The 14,706-nt window shown below is 34.0% G+C and overlaps 3 protein-coding genes across 10 annotated transcripts in view; 1 reads left to right on the top strand and 2 right to left on the bottom strand.

The window, feature by feature from the left end:
- LOC122520675 overlaps positions 1-1,491 on the bottom strand; it is a 79,641-nt gene extending 78,150 nt beyond the window's left edge. Inside the window, exon 1 of the mRNA XM_043640873.1 lies at positions 151-1,491. The gene's annotated coding sequence lies outside the window, so the exon portion shown is untranslated. The remainder of the gene's footprint in view (positions 1-150) is intronic.
- An 870-nt stretch (positions 1,492-2,361) lies between these two features.
- LOC122521534 (poly(A) RNA polymerase, mitochondrial-like) lies at positions 2,362-5,569 on the top strand. Its single transcript, XM_043642391.1, has 7 exons — positions 2,362-2,716; positions 2,930-3,102; positions 3,302-3,538; positions 3,620-3,829; positions 3,902-4,116; positions 4,182-4,402; positions 4,650-5,569. Exons 1-7 carry the CDS (start codon positions 2,566-2,568, stop codon positions 5,183-5,185), a joined length of 1,743 nt encoding a protein of 580 aa, XP_043498326.1. The 5' UTR covers positions 2,362-2,565; the 3' UTR covers positions 5,186-5,569.
- A 1,352-nt stretch (positions 5,570-6,921) lies between these two features.
- On the bottom strand, positions 6,922-14,418 carry LOC122521535 (RING finger protein 207-like). 8 transcript variants are annotated; one of them, XM_043642398.1, is made up of 13 exons: positions 14,222-14,417; positions 13,706-13,956; positions 13,283-13,322; positions 12,507-12,944; positions 12,140-12,372; positions 11,009-11,157; positions 10,117-10,901; positions 9,437-9,781; positions 9,063-9,345; positions 8,567-8,983; positions 8,211-8,485; positions 7,931-8,126; positions 6,922-7,709 (listed from the first exon to the last, which is right to left on the bottom strand). In XM_043642398.1, the coding sequence occupies exons 5-13, from the start codon at positions 12,349-12,351 to the stop codon at positions 7,681-7,683; spliced, it is 2,691 nt and encodes an 896-aa protein (XP_043498333.1). In that variant the 5' UTR covers positions 12,352-12,372; positions 12,507-12,944; positions 13,283-13,322; positions 13,706-13,956; positions 14,222-14,417; the 3' UTR covers positions 6,922-7,680. The 8 variants fall into 8 exon arrangements, with proteins under 8 accessions (XP_043498333.1, XP_043498332.1, XP_043498331.1 ...); XM_043642397.1 differs by having other exon boundaries at positions 7,931-8,129; XM_043642396.1 differs by having other exon boundaries at positions 7,931-8,132; positions 14,222-14,416.
- Between the last annotated feature and the right edge of the window lie 288 nt (positions 14,419-14,706).

Genomic DNA, 14,706 nt, shown 5'->3' on the forward strand with positions numbered 1-14,706 from the left:
ATACTTATCGTCCAATCGGAGATCATTGTTATTTCTCGTAGAACATAAATTTGCAATTTCAGACGACCATACCAAATAATTGAATTCAATCAAAAAGTATAAAATTTTGTATAACGATGCAAAAAATACATTTGCTTTTTTTTGTTTTACCTGCTGATCCGTTACCGCCGAAACTTCGAAGTAGAAGATACAAATCGATGAGGATTCCAGGATGCCCGCGGCACAATGTCGAACGTGACGAGGAGGGGTAAACTCCACTCGAGAATAATCGAGTTCACTCGCGTCCCGGTGATTAGATTAAAACTTGGAATTGGGGAAAAATAATAAACATACGAAAGAAACGAAACAGAACGAAGGAAAAATAATAAAATAAAATAAAAGGAAACATAAAAGCGGGGTTAGGGGTGGTACGAAAAATTCGTCTAAGGCTCGGTTGATTGATCGATCGATCGATCGATCGTCAATGACGCAAAGCGCGCGAAAAATACTGGGCTTTTGAAATTGGTCGTAGTCGACCTATCGAACTTTCGCTTCTCGTCCTCGACGACCTTAAGGTCCACCTCGCGTACGTCGACATCCCAATGATCCTGTTTTCTTCCTTTCTTTCTTTCTACCTTTCTCGCTTCTTTTTCTTCTTCTTCTCCTTTTCTTCTCCTCTTCCTTTTCTTATTTCTTTCTCTCTTTCTCTCTGTCTATTTTTTTTTGACTACCAATACGAAGACACCGGTTCGACGACTTCCACTTTTGGATTCCGTTCGTCACGTCATAGAGTGTCGCCAATTTTGGAAATCATCCATCGTTACGTTTTCTACGAACGATATACTATCGACTATTGTCAAGCATTCTGTTTTATCTTTTTCTATATTTCTCTTTATAATGTCGTCTCTACTTTATCTTATTTTTTCGTTCTCTCGTTTCTCTCACTTTATCTTTGTATTCAAATAAAATACTTCACACTGCTAACACTGAACTTAATCTTTCGTGGTTAATTTCGAAGTTTCCAATTAGCTTTCATGATTGGTCGATTTTAAAAATGTCAAAAACCGCGGGTTTTTATTCATCGAAAAGATCGAGGACAGATCGACGAAGATGTTAATTTCTCTTTCAAAAATAAAGAGACAAAGAAAGGGAAAGAAATATAGAACTTACGTTAGAATTGATTTTCTTTTTTCTTTCATCGAAAAGTTTCTTCAAAACTGTCTATCTAAACAACCATCATCATCGTAGTATCGAGTAACTTTTTTAACTTTTTCTCTTCTTGATCTTTTGATTTTCGTCGTCGTCGCGTTTTCTGTCGGCGATACACTGCACATAAACTCCCGTCTCTAGTATTAGGAACGATTTTTAAAACGACAATTGAACGGCAGTGATGGAGAAGAAGAAAAAAAGAAGAAAAGGTTAGGAAAGTCGCGGAGAATAAAATACTAGTCCGTTGCGGTCGACGCGAGCCTCCAGACTGAACTGATGTGAGTGAGCTCCTCTCGGGTGCTTCGTGCTTCTCCGTGAACATTCGCGAGAAGGAGGGAATGAGACGACGAATGTGAGTGGCCGTTGAGATAAGCTCGGAACCACATATATATATATATATATACGTATATGCAATCTCACTTACGTGTATTGAGTAAAAGATAAAGAAAGAGAGAGAGAAAGAAAAAGAAAGAGAGAGAGAGGAAAATAGAAAAACGTAGCGCGCGGCCATTCGAATGTTGAAGCAAGACGCCTACCTTTTTCTCTAACACCCGTCTCGACGTCCACAAGCCGTGAGCGAAAGAACTAGAGAAACAAATAAACCACGAGACCAAAGGAAAGCACGTTCTACCGTTCGCGTGTAAAGAAGAACGAGACGAGTAGAGTCCACGTTTACGTCATCGCTCGAATTGGCAACGTTATCCGTGATGGCCTTTGAAATGGACCTTACCTTCCGAAGATTCTCTACTCGATCCCATGTATGATCCATCACTTTGTCACTTTCTAATTTCAAATCGTTTTCATATAAATCGAAAGTTAATTCGTTCTATCAATTTTGTCGACAATTAGTTTATTTATTATCGACACTTTAAACATAATACTAATGAACACGCTTATATATATAATTTATATATTCAAATATGATCGATTTTTAAACAAATTACGTATTATTTTGTTAAAAAAAAGTTTTATTTCTTTTTTCCTGTACCTAGCGCCAAGTTCGGATTTAATTTTTATTTTAAATACGAGATTGCGTGTAGCTCTGTTCTTTTTTTTTTTTTTTTTTACATCGAGCGTCCGAAAAAATGGTTCAAAGGCGCCATCTGTTAGAAAACAAAGTAATTTCTAATTGATTGAACTCATATGCACCATACACGTTGATAATTTTTTTTTAATACTTTTGTTTTTACTCTTTGTGAAGTATTTTAATGTAAATACATCCTGTTAAAAAGTTTAAATAATCGTAACTGAAATAAAAACTGTCAACAATTCTATCTTAAATAATACAAGTAATATTAAATAAAATGTAATGCAGGCTGTACAAAGTTACATTCAAAAGGAATCCTAAAACGTGTAAATTTGGTATAATAATTTAAAATGGCATTATATCGTGTTAATATGAACGCAACATCAATGATTTATAATAGTTATAAGTTCTGTGTTAATGTAACAAAATTGGATTTACAAAAAAGACAAAAGACAATAAAAAATGAACAATTTTCATTGAAATACATGTCTTCGGGGATGAGTAAGTAAATGAACATAACCTACAATTGATTGCACTGTTTTAATTACAATTGTGTTGCAATTATTTATAAAAACTTATTAATTATTTATAGCTGTGGCACGGCCGTCAAATATTATTTTTTATTTCATTACTTATATTTAATGTCTATCACACATTACGAAGTTTATTTATTTATGGTTAACAATTTCTAATGTATTATTTTTTCCAAAACAGCCAGAGGAAGACTTACTTTACAAAATTATATAACAAAGAGAAAATCCGAAGCATCAAGAAGTATAATAGTTCAAGTAGCATCAGTTAGATCGTGCAAGGATCTTCTACTTTATTGCGCTAACTTGGGTGGTCTTATAGAGAAAGTGTTTTTTTATACATTACCAAAACAACATGTAGGTTAGATATTAGTTTAATATTTTATATTTTAAATCTGTCTTTATTTCTATTCAAAATTCGCATTTAACTATCTTTGTCAATATATTAATGTTAAATGATATTGCATAAACTTTAAATAATTTCAAGTTACAACAATGACGTTAAAAAAATACATTAAATTGCTCTAACTAATAATAAAAAATAAATGGATTTCAGCAATTCGTCCTAATTGAATTTAAAAATTCACAAATTGCTGAAAATGTCTGCTCGAATGCAGCATTCATGGATGATTGTACTTATATTCCCAGTAGAACAAACGTATTATGGTTTCGTAAAATACAAAAAGACAAGATGAACTTAAAATATGTCTTTGGATTACCAAAGATAAATGTGTGTAATTCTTTAATATTACAACAGGATATTATTAAAACTGCAATTACAAAATCATCTTCGGTAATATTTTGTTTCTTTTCTAATCCAACGATGCTTGACATTTTTCTAACGTTTATTCTAACGCAAATTTAGTTTTTATAGATATCGGAACAAATGATAACTTTATATAACAAATACAAATTAGATGAATTAGAGATAAGATTAAAATTTCAAACTATTGTACAATTAGAAAAATGTTTCAAAGGTTTTTTTCCAAACATAATTATACATCCATTTGGTTCTTTTGTAAATGGTTATGGAAAGAGACAGTCTGATCTTGACTTGATTCTTTTTACAGATGGTTGTAAAAAGGTAAGCATACGATGTTAATAAATTATTAATATCTATTTAAACAAATATAAGATATAAATTATCTTGTTGTAGGAAAATACATTCAGCAGATTGATATATCATGGGAAATCAACTAATATTGATGAAAAGCAGCATACCCATGCATTTATGGGAGTATTAGCAGATGCCATGAAATATATTATACCTGGTATATTTAACGTACGAAAAATTTTTAATGCTAAGGTTCCTATTATTAAATTCCAAAACTTTTTTACGCACACGGAGTGTGACTTGAGTATGAGTAATACGTAAGTTTCAAATATATTACTTTCTTTGAAAAACAATTTTCTTAATCTTGGCTTTTGTTTCATAGAATTGCCACATATATGTCGGAACTATTATTTTTATATGGTGAAGAAGACGATCGAGTGAGACCACTCATATTTACAATTCGAAAATGGGCAGAAGATAATAAAGTAACTTCTACTCATCCAGGAAAAACGATTACAAATTTTTCATTGACTCTATTAGTAATATTTTATTTACAACAAGTTGAGATATTACCTACCATAAATTCTATAACAAATTTTTCAGGTAAAGTCTATTATAAAAGAGTTTGGTATGATACTCAACTAAATCAGATCACCTAAATATCACTGTTGTTGAAAAGATTCTTTCTATCGTTACATTTCCTTTCTTTGCAATAGTGCAACATTTTCCTTTAAAGTTTTTTCATACAATTCATACAAAAGACGATATTTAAGTGATCCCATTTAGCCGAGACACTTTGTATATATTTATATTTATATATAATAACATTCTGTTATTTATTTTTTTACAGAAATATCAAATTATAGTGAAAATAATGTCAAAAAGATATATACGCATTATACGCCAAATTATATAAAATCGTATACAAAGAATAATACATATTTAAGTGCTCTTCTAATAGATTTCTTTAAATTTTATTCTACTTTTGATTTTAATATTCAAAAAATTTGTTTACGAACAGGTACTACAATAAAATCGTTGCACAATTCAGCATTATATATATGCAATCCATTTGAAACAGAATTAAATGTTAGTAAAAATGTTAGTTTTAATGAAGTACAACGCATACAGACATTAATGTCAGTAGCAATTACCAACCTTCAAAATACTAAAACTTCACAGACTAGAAAATGGGGTATTTTATCGATACTAAACTTTCCCGAATCACCAAATTTAAGTATGAATGTATTAAAAATATTTGATAAAGATACAAACACGGAAAATACTCAAGATGACAGAACGATCACAAATATTCAAGAAAATGATGTTAGCAATACATTAGATATAGAAACTAACCATATTATTACCAATAAAAATCTTATGTAACAGAAATAAACCAAAATGTAAATATTATTAATAATATTACCTTATAAAAAAATTTGTAAGATATATTTCCTTTTTAATTTAACATATATATATAGAAATTACATTAAAAAAAAGCGATAAAAATATTAAAGCATAGGAAAACAATTTGCCTAAATTATATTTACGAAAACACTAACGTGTATGTACAAAATATGTGATCACGCAAATATGTTATCTGTATAAACACAAAATTATGAAATTTTATAAAAATAGCCCCGTTTTTTTTTTACTATATATGTAAAACAAAGCTAGATAAAAAGAACTGTGGAACAAAAAAGTTCTATGTAAATAAATGATATACGTACCTCCTCAAAAGCGAGGGAAAGAAATTACGAAGATTTGAAACAATGAGTTTGGATCAATGCAGAAACAACATATTCCTTAATTTGTATATTTTACTTTATCAGCATTTCGGCATTACTTTTTTGTTGTCATACATACTTATCGTGTACATCTGCTATAATTAAAACGTCCTTAAAGCCCCTTCACGGAAAACCATAACTTCGTATATTCCTCGAATTATTAATTTAATCATAATAATACTTCCGGGCGCGACAATTTCCATGATTTTTATTGCGATCAGGTTTGCGATCGTTAATGCATGTACGTGTATGTGTATATATATATATATATATTTTTTCTTTCCTTGTAAGTATGCGTGAGTATTATTTTTATATGACGACGAATAAATATATCATCGTTAAGAATCCTCATATCGCACGACTCACCTCGATCAAGAGGATGAACAATGAACATGAATTCCGGTATAATAATCAACGATTATCGATTACGAGTACGCTTATCGGATTAGGCTATTCTTTCGTATGATAAGTACCCTCAATTAAATTCGTAATGTACTTGTGGCTGGCAGTGTTGTTTACTAACTAACTTGTTTTACCCGACCAACCGAACTGTGCGACGCGCACTTATTTCATATTTATAATTTCTATTCGACTGATATAATCGACATGCACCGTTATTAAACGTTTTTTTACTTCTTTTTCTTTTTCTTCTTTTTTTTTTTTTTTTTTTTTTTTTAATCAACCCTTAAACTGCTATCAAATTTTATATGGCAGCTTTTCTATAAGTTTAACAATATTATTATTAATATCGATAAAATATCAATGAGTGTGGTGTCGTCGATACTTCAGCACGTTCTTCTTCTCGTTTTCTTCTTCTTGTTTTTTTCTCTTTTTTATCTTTATCTCTTTCTTTTCATCGTCGCAATCAAATGAAATTTTTGTTTAATATTGGAGGGATAGGAAAATGTTAACTTCTCAAGCTCGATGGCGCGCACAGTTTCTTCGTAAACGTATCCTCTACAGTAATACTAATCAACGTTCTAAATGCAACAACCGCCACTGAGAGGATAAAAGTTAACAATAATAATGATCAATGTTATTCATCTTACATATGAATCGGTAATTAAAAAAGTGGCCTAAGTTTATACTCGAAATATTAAATATTAAAACTATTTATCACATTTTTTTTTGTTTAATTACATAAAATTTCTGTTTGTCATTATCGAAACATCATTTGTAAATAATTCAAATTCAAATGTAAAAATATTTGAAAATGATAAATATGACTTACTATTAAACTATTTTTATAAACACTAATTGTCATATATTTTATTTTAATAAATATATCAACCCTTTCACCTTTTTAAACCCTCTCTCTCTCTCTCTCTTTCTCTCTTTCTTTATATCTAACGTTATTAATACTTTGAATTATATAAGATATTTTTAATCATGTCCCAATCATAAGTCGGATATCAATAAAAAGAATTATCATCGTCTTACGGAAATATCTTTCAACACTCGATTTGGAATCCTATTATATTAGGACATATTTATTCTTACGAATTTTATCGAAGTGTGATGAAAGGGTTGAATTAAACAATTAAAAGAAAATACCGATTTGTCGTTGTTGAAACAATTTCTTTTTTGGTAAATACCTCTCAGTGACGTTTCGAGCAATAAGAGTTCTCTCAACCAACTTTATCTCTTACGTTTACGCGAATTCGACAGGATTAAAACATTTTCTACTTTTTTTATGTAGTACGTGTCTCCATATATTCCGTCTTTGGTGTGTACACCTGTATCTATGTATGTGTGTGTGTGTTTATGTATCGTATATGATACGTGTGCATGTTTTTTATGTATGTATCTTGCATATATTGTATGTGTATACGTGTGTGATGTGTATATATATATACATATATATTTATCGAGACGCTTCAAAATCCTTCGAAAAAACTTACGAAACGTTATTCTTTGTTTTCTTTTTCTTTTCTTCTTCTCAACAATACGTCTCGCGACTAACAACAAGTATATAATCACCAAAAAGATTACAGTCTCTCGGACAATATCGTTCTAAATGTTTCTCTATAGGCTTTTATTTATATTCTTCATCAGCACACTTTGAATTGATTTGAGAATCGTCATCGGAACATATTACGTTGAAAACCTCTTTCTTGAGATGTCTAAAAATCAAGAAATTGATTTAAGTAGAACAAAAAATGAGAAAATTTGGAGAAAAATAAAAAAGAGAAAGAGAGAGAGAGAGAAAAGAAAGAAAAGAAAAAATAGGAGTATTCGTTTCGATAATTGGGTTTAATTAATTTGTTTTTCCTTCTTCGTAAGAGGGCGAGTGTTGTTTTCGATAATTCGACTCCCTATAATCCTTAATTCGTCTTGCTCTTACGATGATGACGATGATGATAAATAAGGCGTTGACGTAAATGCGATCTGGTCTCCTGTACTGCTGCAACCAAGGTTCGTACAGCTTCCTCGTGACCCTCAAAGCTGTCTGCTCTTTTAAGTTGTCCCAGGGAAGAGGATGCACCTTCACTGGGTCCGCTTCTTTTGCTCTTTGGTCGAGGGAAGGTTTCCCAGGAACGCTGCTTCTGCACCAGAGATGACGTCGTAGGTGATCCAATCAAAACAACGAATGTTTTCCTGGGATCCTGTGAGGATTGACCTACCGTCCCGTCAACGATGCTCGATCTTCTGCTACCAGAACCGGTTGTACTTAGGCTGTCACAGCTGGCACGTCTGCGTCTTCGAACATCACTAGGGGCCTTATCATCCACATAGAAGACATCCTCGGAGTCGCTAGCCGGATACACCTTTGTACTTTTTCCACTGGATAGTTTTTGGTCGTCCGGTGGTATAGGATGTACTTGCGCTTGGACTCGTTTTTTGGCCTCGCCCATGCTAGAAGCTTCGGAAATTCGTTGATATTCCCCCTCATCACCACCTTTTGACGGCGACGATAGAAAGCTTTGAAATTCTATATGAAATCTTTACAACTTTCTAACTTAAGATCTTATATCTTTACCTGCTTGGTGAGTTTGCGCTTGTTGTTGTTGTTGTTGTTGCTGCTGCTGTTGACCGTCCGTACATCTTTCTGGTTGGTCGAGTGCCTCAGTTGACGTATCACCGGTTGCACCTTTCCAGGAACGATACAACGATCGAACCTTGCTACTCGAAGAATGTCCTGGTGGTGTTTTAGGTTTCGTACCATCGGGTGATTTTCTGGAACGTCGGCTTTGACTACGATCCCGACTACCGTCGTCTCTTCCTGGTGATTTCTTGCGATCCTCTTTTGTTCTAGCTTTTTCAAGAAGCTCTCTCAATACTCCTCTTTTTTGTTCGGAAGATTTAGCGGTACCGTATACGACTATGTTGCCGCTCGAGTCTAATACGGCACCAACACCCGATGGGGTCCGACAACGCGTCGGCATTTCTTTAGTTTCTAGAGAATCAAAAAGTATTATCGTTTAAAAAGAAATCATCGAAAAGTTAAGTCGAGTCGTCGAGAATTATTTTTATACCCTTCATGTAAAGAGCGTTGTCAACACTGGTCATAGTACCTCGTGGATGACGATGATCCTTAGTCGGTGCTTGAGTTTGTAGTTGAGATGGTTCCTGCATCTGCAAGCGCGCTATATGATCTAATAAAGCTTGCAGGTGTTGACTACTGGAAGCATCCGAAGCTGCCATGCTCACTTCACCTGCAGTAACTCCTGTAGAAAACGATTTCACAAACGGTTCCAATTGTTGCGTAAGACTTTGTAATTGCTTCACTTCACTCCTTAAAGATAGAATATCGTCCATCTATAAAAAATAAATTCATTATTTAAAGAATATCCAAAAATAAAAGAATTATCAGAATAGCATTTAAAATATGAATTTTTGAGATATACACCTGAGAATGGAAGATTTCTTTCTCTATATGAATTCTGCACAATTGTTCTTCCCACAAAGCATCAAACACGTTCCTCAATCGTTCCAATTCCGACTGATGATGTTCTAATTGCTGTTCTAATACACGACAATCTCTCGCCACATGCTCGTAACGCGTACCCACAGGCGGTGTGTTAGCTCTTCTAAGTAGTGCGACGTCTCGATGGAGTTCTCCTAAACGTTCCTTGACTGTCATCAGTTGTTGACTTAGTTCTTTCAATTGAGTATCGAAGGTGCGACAATGGTTGGAAAATGGCCCACCGTCACTTCCGTTCTTCGGCTGGATTCTCTGAGCAGGCTTGCTGCTCTGTTAGAAAAATGTATTCCTGATATAATGATAAAGCTTACTATGATTTACCACAATACGGTTACAGTAATCGTGTTCACTGACTACGATATCCGACTACCGTTCTCTATTACCGAACAAAACACACTGAGAGCCTGGTGTAGCCAACGCGCTACAAAAAAGTTTCTTTCTAATTTATCTACAAGCTACCACGACATTTTCAAAACAAACATCATAGTAAATCCTGTAAACAAAAGTACTTACACAGAATTGTGTGCGAGAAATGCAGTGAAAAACAAACTTGTAATGTAAAATTAAAAATAGGTATCGATGCATAATGAAGTGTTTATGAGTACCTGTATAACCTGCGGTTCCTGCTGGCCCATCGTGTGAGTCTGATCGTACAATGATTCTTTTGGTGTTTGTACCTGACCAATAAAAGGCTGTAACGTACGAGCAAAGTCGCTTCTATAGTTTGTCTTCAAATGGGCAGCAAGTAGAGGGGGTCTCGTAGGGTGTCCAAGTTGTGCTACGCGACTCAATCTTTCGAGCATAGGATGTGCGAGTTCAAGAAATTGATACTTTGTCGCACCACTTGTAAAAGCTGTACACAGCATTAAATGCATTTGTAATATTGGAAGTGCACTACCCAAGGATAGCAATCGAGTCCGAACCATTCTTTCCTTAGTTTCAAATTGACGTTGAAGTTCCGATAAAACGGAAGAATGAGTTTTATTAATTGCTTCTTGCATTCCTTGACAAAATGAATTTAATGCGCGTTTCTCTGAATCTAGGCTATGACGTAACTCGTCCAACTGTGATTTTAATGCCAAAACTCCATCTCTTACGCCTGCTTGTAATTCGCAAATTGAATTTGCTGCTCTTTCCATTTTTTTTGAAGCCTGTTGCCAAGCGCTTTCGATGTCCACACAATGTAGTCGAGCATCTGCCGGTGTATCACGAAAACATGTTGCACAAAGCATACATTTAGCGCTTTGACAATACATGATGTATTGCTCCCCATGAGTAGGACAACGACGTTGAGTATCCTTTGCACATTTGCTCATATGCACCACTTCGTGAGTGGAGAACATTTTTGCACGGTGTGTATGTTCTCTGCAATGAGTACATAGAGCTTGTCCTATAAATTAATAAATCTATATTGAGTGACGCATAGGCTATGATATATTTTTACTAGTATATAAAAAGTAACATTAAATAATAATAAAAAATTTTATAAGAAAATACCACATGTTGTGCAGAAGAACATAGTAGATTTGTCTCGCTTATCACAATTGGCACATGGTGGATTTTCAGAATTGGCTAATTCTACTAGTTGACGTATTAACTGATCCAGTGGTGGTAATTGTGCTCCCTCTTTAAGTTGTGTTTGTTGCCTGTAAATATAAAACTGTTAATATTTGATAATAATAATGAAATATAGAATAGAAGAGAACAATCAATAGGTAGAATTTGTGCGAACTGGAAAAATATTATTTGAAGTATATAATATTTCAAAAATCTCCAAATATATATATATATAACAATTCTATAAACAAATAATAAAACATGCATAATTAACTTTAATTTCTATAATCATATCTTTCAAATTGAATTAAACACAAACTTCAATATCATTGATGAACTTTAACCAGATATGGGATTAAAAGCTGATCAAAGAATTGTAAGAGAAAATGAATGCACGCCTACATCATGAAATAAATCACAGATATGCAGGTAATAAAGAATGCCATTGTGACATCATGAATGGGTACATGCAATTAGATAGTGAGACAATAAGGGTAGCAGACAATGAATTCCACACACTTCTCTCTAGTCTGATTGAGATGCAGCACCAAATGCATTGATTGAGTATCGATCAACACTGTATTTACTCTGCTCTACACAATACGTGAATGTAAGTAAACATCTCATGGGCGTGCTACACAATCAGGTAATACCTAAACAAATACTGCAAAAGAAGTATTTAAATATTGATTGTAGAAGAATATTAAGAATATTTGATGAAACAATTTTAACATGCAGAAGCAACAATAAATATAAATCAATGAAAAAAAGATAATGCTTATGTTCTAAGAGTGCAATATATACCTAAATAGAAAAATCTTCAAAGTATATAATGAACTATTAAGATATTATTGCTATAAAAGGTCAAAAGAGAAAGCTCGGTGATTTTTTGAATGAACAAAATATAATAAATATAGGGAGTACTTTGGATTACTTTACTTGCAACGTACACAGCGATTTTAAAGTCAGCAGGCCAGCACGAAGCATGCAGAAACTGCTTGTTCGGGATGAGCGTAGATCCCACGAATATCCTAAGGGTAGGGCCATGCAATAACAGACGTTGTTAACTACCCGCAGCTGGGACAGGTGACTTTTCCGTCGAGGTGAGGGCCACGTATACAGCGGGCGCAGAATGTATGAAAGCAGGAAAGTAGACAAGGCTCATTGTAGTAGTCATGACAGACACCACAGATCAGTGGATTCTTGGGACCACCGGGATCGACTCCAGACGTGGCATTGTTCTCGCCGACCCCGTCGACAGCCACCGACCCCGAGCTCGCCATCCTCTGCGAACCGACGGTCAGCTGGAAGAAGACAAATTCTCAACTTTTGAGAAGTCGGAATATACATTCTAAGTTTTATTCTCAAGGACTTTCTTCCTTGTTCTTCTAGAGAATCTCTTATCTTATAAATACGTTAAATTAAGAAAGATGTTTACCTCCAAGACCGTTGGTCCGCCCGCCGCAGAGAATCGCGATGGGATGGTTTATCGGCTCGTCATTCTGACGTAGTACGGTGCCAACCCCGTTTGCGCCTGACGATCGCCCCTGACGTCATTGGAGCGCCCACCAATCTCTCCCTCTACCCGCATAGGAGGCGCACGCATACAACGCCTGAAGGGCCATTGGCGCCGACTATGCACCACCCCAAGGATCCCTCTCAGCGACCGGTCAACGTTCTTACTACACACCTTCCATATCTCGTCCTTTCTCTAATTAATTTCTAGATGCTTCCATTTATTTCTTACATTCTAACATCGATTAGATTAGATTCAAACTCCAGTTATTGATCGATTCTATCTTCCTCCTCTTTCCAATTTTCAATTGTTTCCAATCCTTTCGAGCATCTTCGTAAACAAAAAACAAAACCTTTTTCACTGCAATAAGAAACAATTATTAGACAAAATAAATACAAGTTTCTTCGATAATTGTATTATATTAAAATCGTCTTCATCGCGAATAAATATCATTTAAAAGGTATATATTTTGACTAAAGGAAAAGAGTAAAAAAAATAATTCGAAAGAGCCGCGCCTATGCGAAGGACAAGATTGTGTACGTGCAGAGAGAGGCTCGTTCACGCAGGGAAATCGTGTGAGTGCGCAGGAGGAGACAGCAACCCCTTGCCGTTTCCTCTGAGCTCTTTCCGCACCCCTGCAGACACACGACTCTATATGCGACTTACGTATATGTATATAATAGTGTGCGTGAATCTACCTGGATAAAAGTAGTAGTAACGTAGCGAGACGAGTCTTTGCTGTTTGGTGAAAGCATCCAGCGTGCATGACGCATATGAAAAAAAGAAATAGATCATGTGAATATACATAGACAGTATATATATATATATATATATATATATATATATAAGTACATAAGAACATATACAAATATATAAGCATACATATATATCTATATGAATTCGGATATTCTTTTGTGTTTCTCAGCTCTTTATGTCTGACGTTTTGTTGTTTCCTACAGTAGCAAGTATCCAAAAAATTCGTAATAAAAGTTTAGTATTAAAAAATAAATGATAAAATATAATTAAAGACATATAAATATCATCTTGTTATTCGTTACGAACTTTCCAAACAATACTCATAAATATGTATATGTATATATAGTAAGACTAAAATGTTATACCAGGTTTGTCTTGCTCTCGATTTACTCGACCCTTATAGTCTTGCCCTTTTAACCTATAAAAGGAGGTCCTTAAGGGCGCTGTCTACTTGTGGATGCGCCACGCGCATTTAATGCGGTTATGCTAATTTTTCCTTTCGCCGCGTTAACTATTTTTCGTTAATATTTAACTACTCGTTGAAATATTCTTATTGAAAATTAATCTCATCATTATTGACATTCGCATCCGTGATTAATAATAGCATTTAGAGTGGCTGAAAAATAATGAAGGGATATTAAAACGGAAATTCTGAATGAAACACAAATAATAAATTAATTTATTCGTGTTGATTTTTGCGTTTGTAATAATTAATAACGTTTGGAGTGAATGGAAAATAATAAAGAGATATTAAAATGGAACGTCTGGATATAACACAAATAATACAAGTATGGTCTCTTTAAAAAATACTTTAAATGAAGCGCGTGATAAATACTTTACGTCGAGACCTCAAACGTACTGTAATATTATACTATACGTACCCTCTGTGTTTATTGCAACTGAAGGGATATCTTTAAAAGACTCTAGCAAGATTTTAAATTACATCGTTGCTCGCGCCGTGGAAATCCCAGAAGTATTACCAGAGACGCATACATTTCATACATATTTATGGATACATATATGTGTGTCTCGCGATCCGTTATTACTCCGATAAAGAACAGCCTCTCTAGATAGATTTTACACATTTCTGTTGCAGATATTAAGCCGTCAAGCATACATACACACACACATATATATATATACCAGTAAAAGAAACAGAAAGTAAAATAAAATCGTACATGCGGATCAATATCGTTTCCTTGAAAAATTCACGCCCTCTTTTTATCTTTGACATTATCGTTTCCGGTATCGTGGCGTAAAATGCAGAAAAGGTTGAAAATAAACAACCTTACGATCTCTCCCACCAAGACATTATATAAATAAATCGAGTTTTCTTATGGGTACACACGATACCAAAATATTATAC

The sequence above is a fragment of the Polistes fuscatus genome, unplaced genomic scaffold (assembly GCF_010416935.1).
Source record: "Polistes fuscatus isolate 324 unplaced genomic scaffold, CU_Pfus_HIC Scaffold4, whole genome shotgun sequence".
NCBI classification, from domain to species: Eukaryota; Metazoa; Arthropoda; class Insecta; order Hymenoptera; family Vespidae; genus Polistes; species Polistes fuscatus.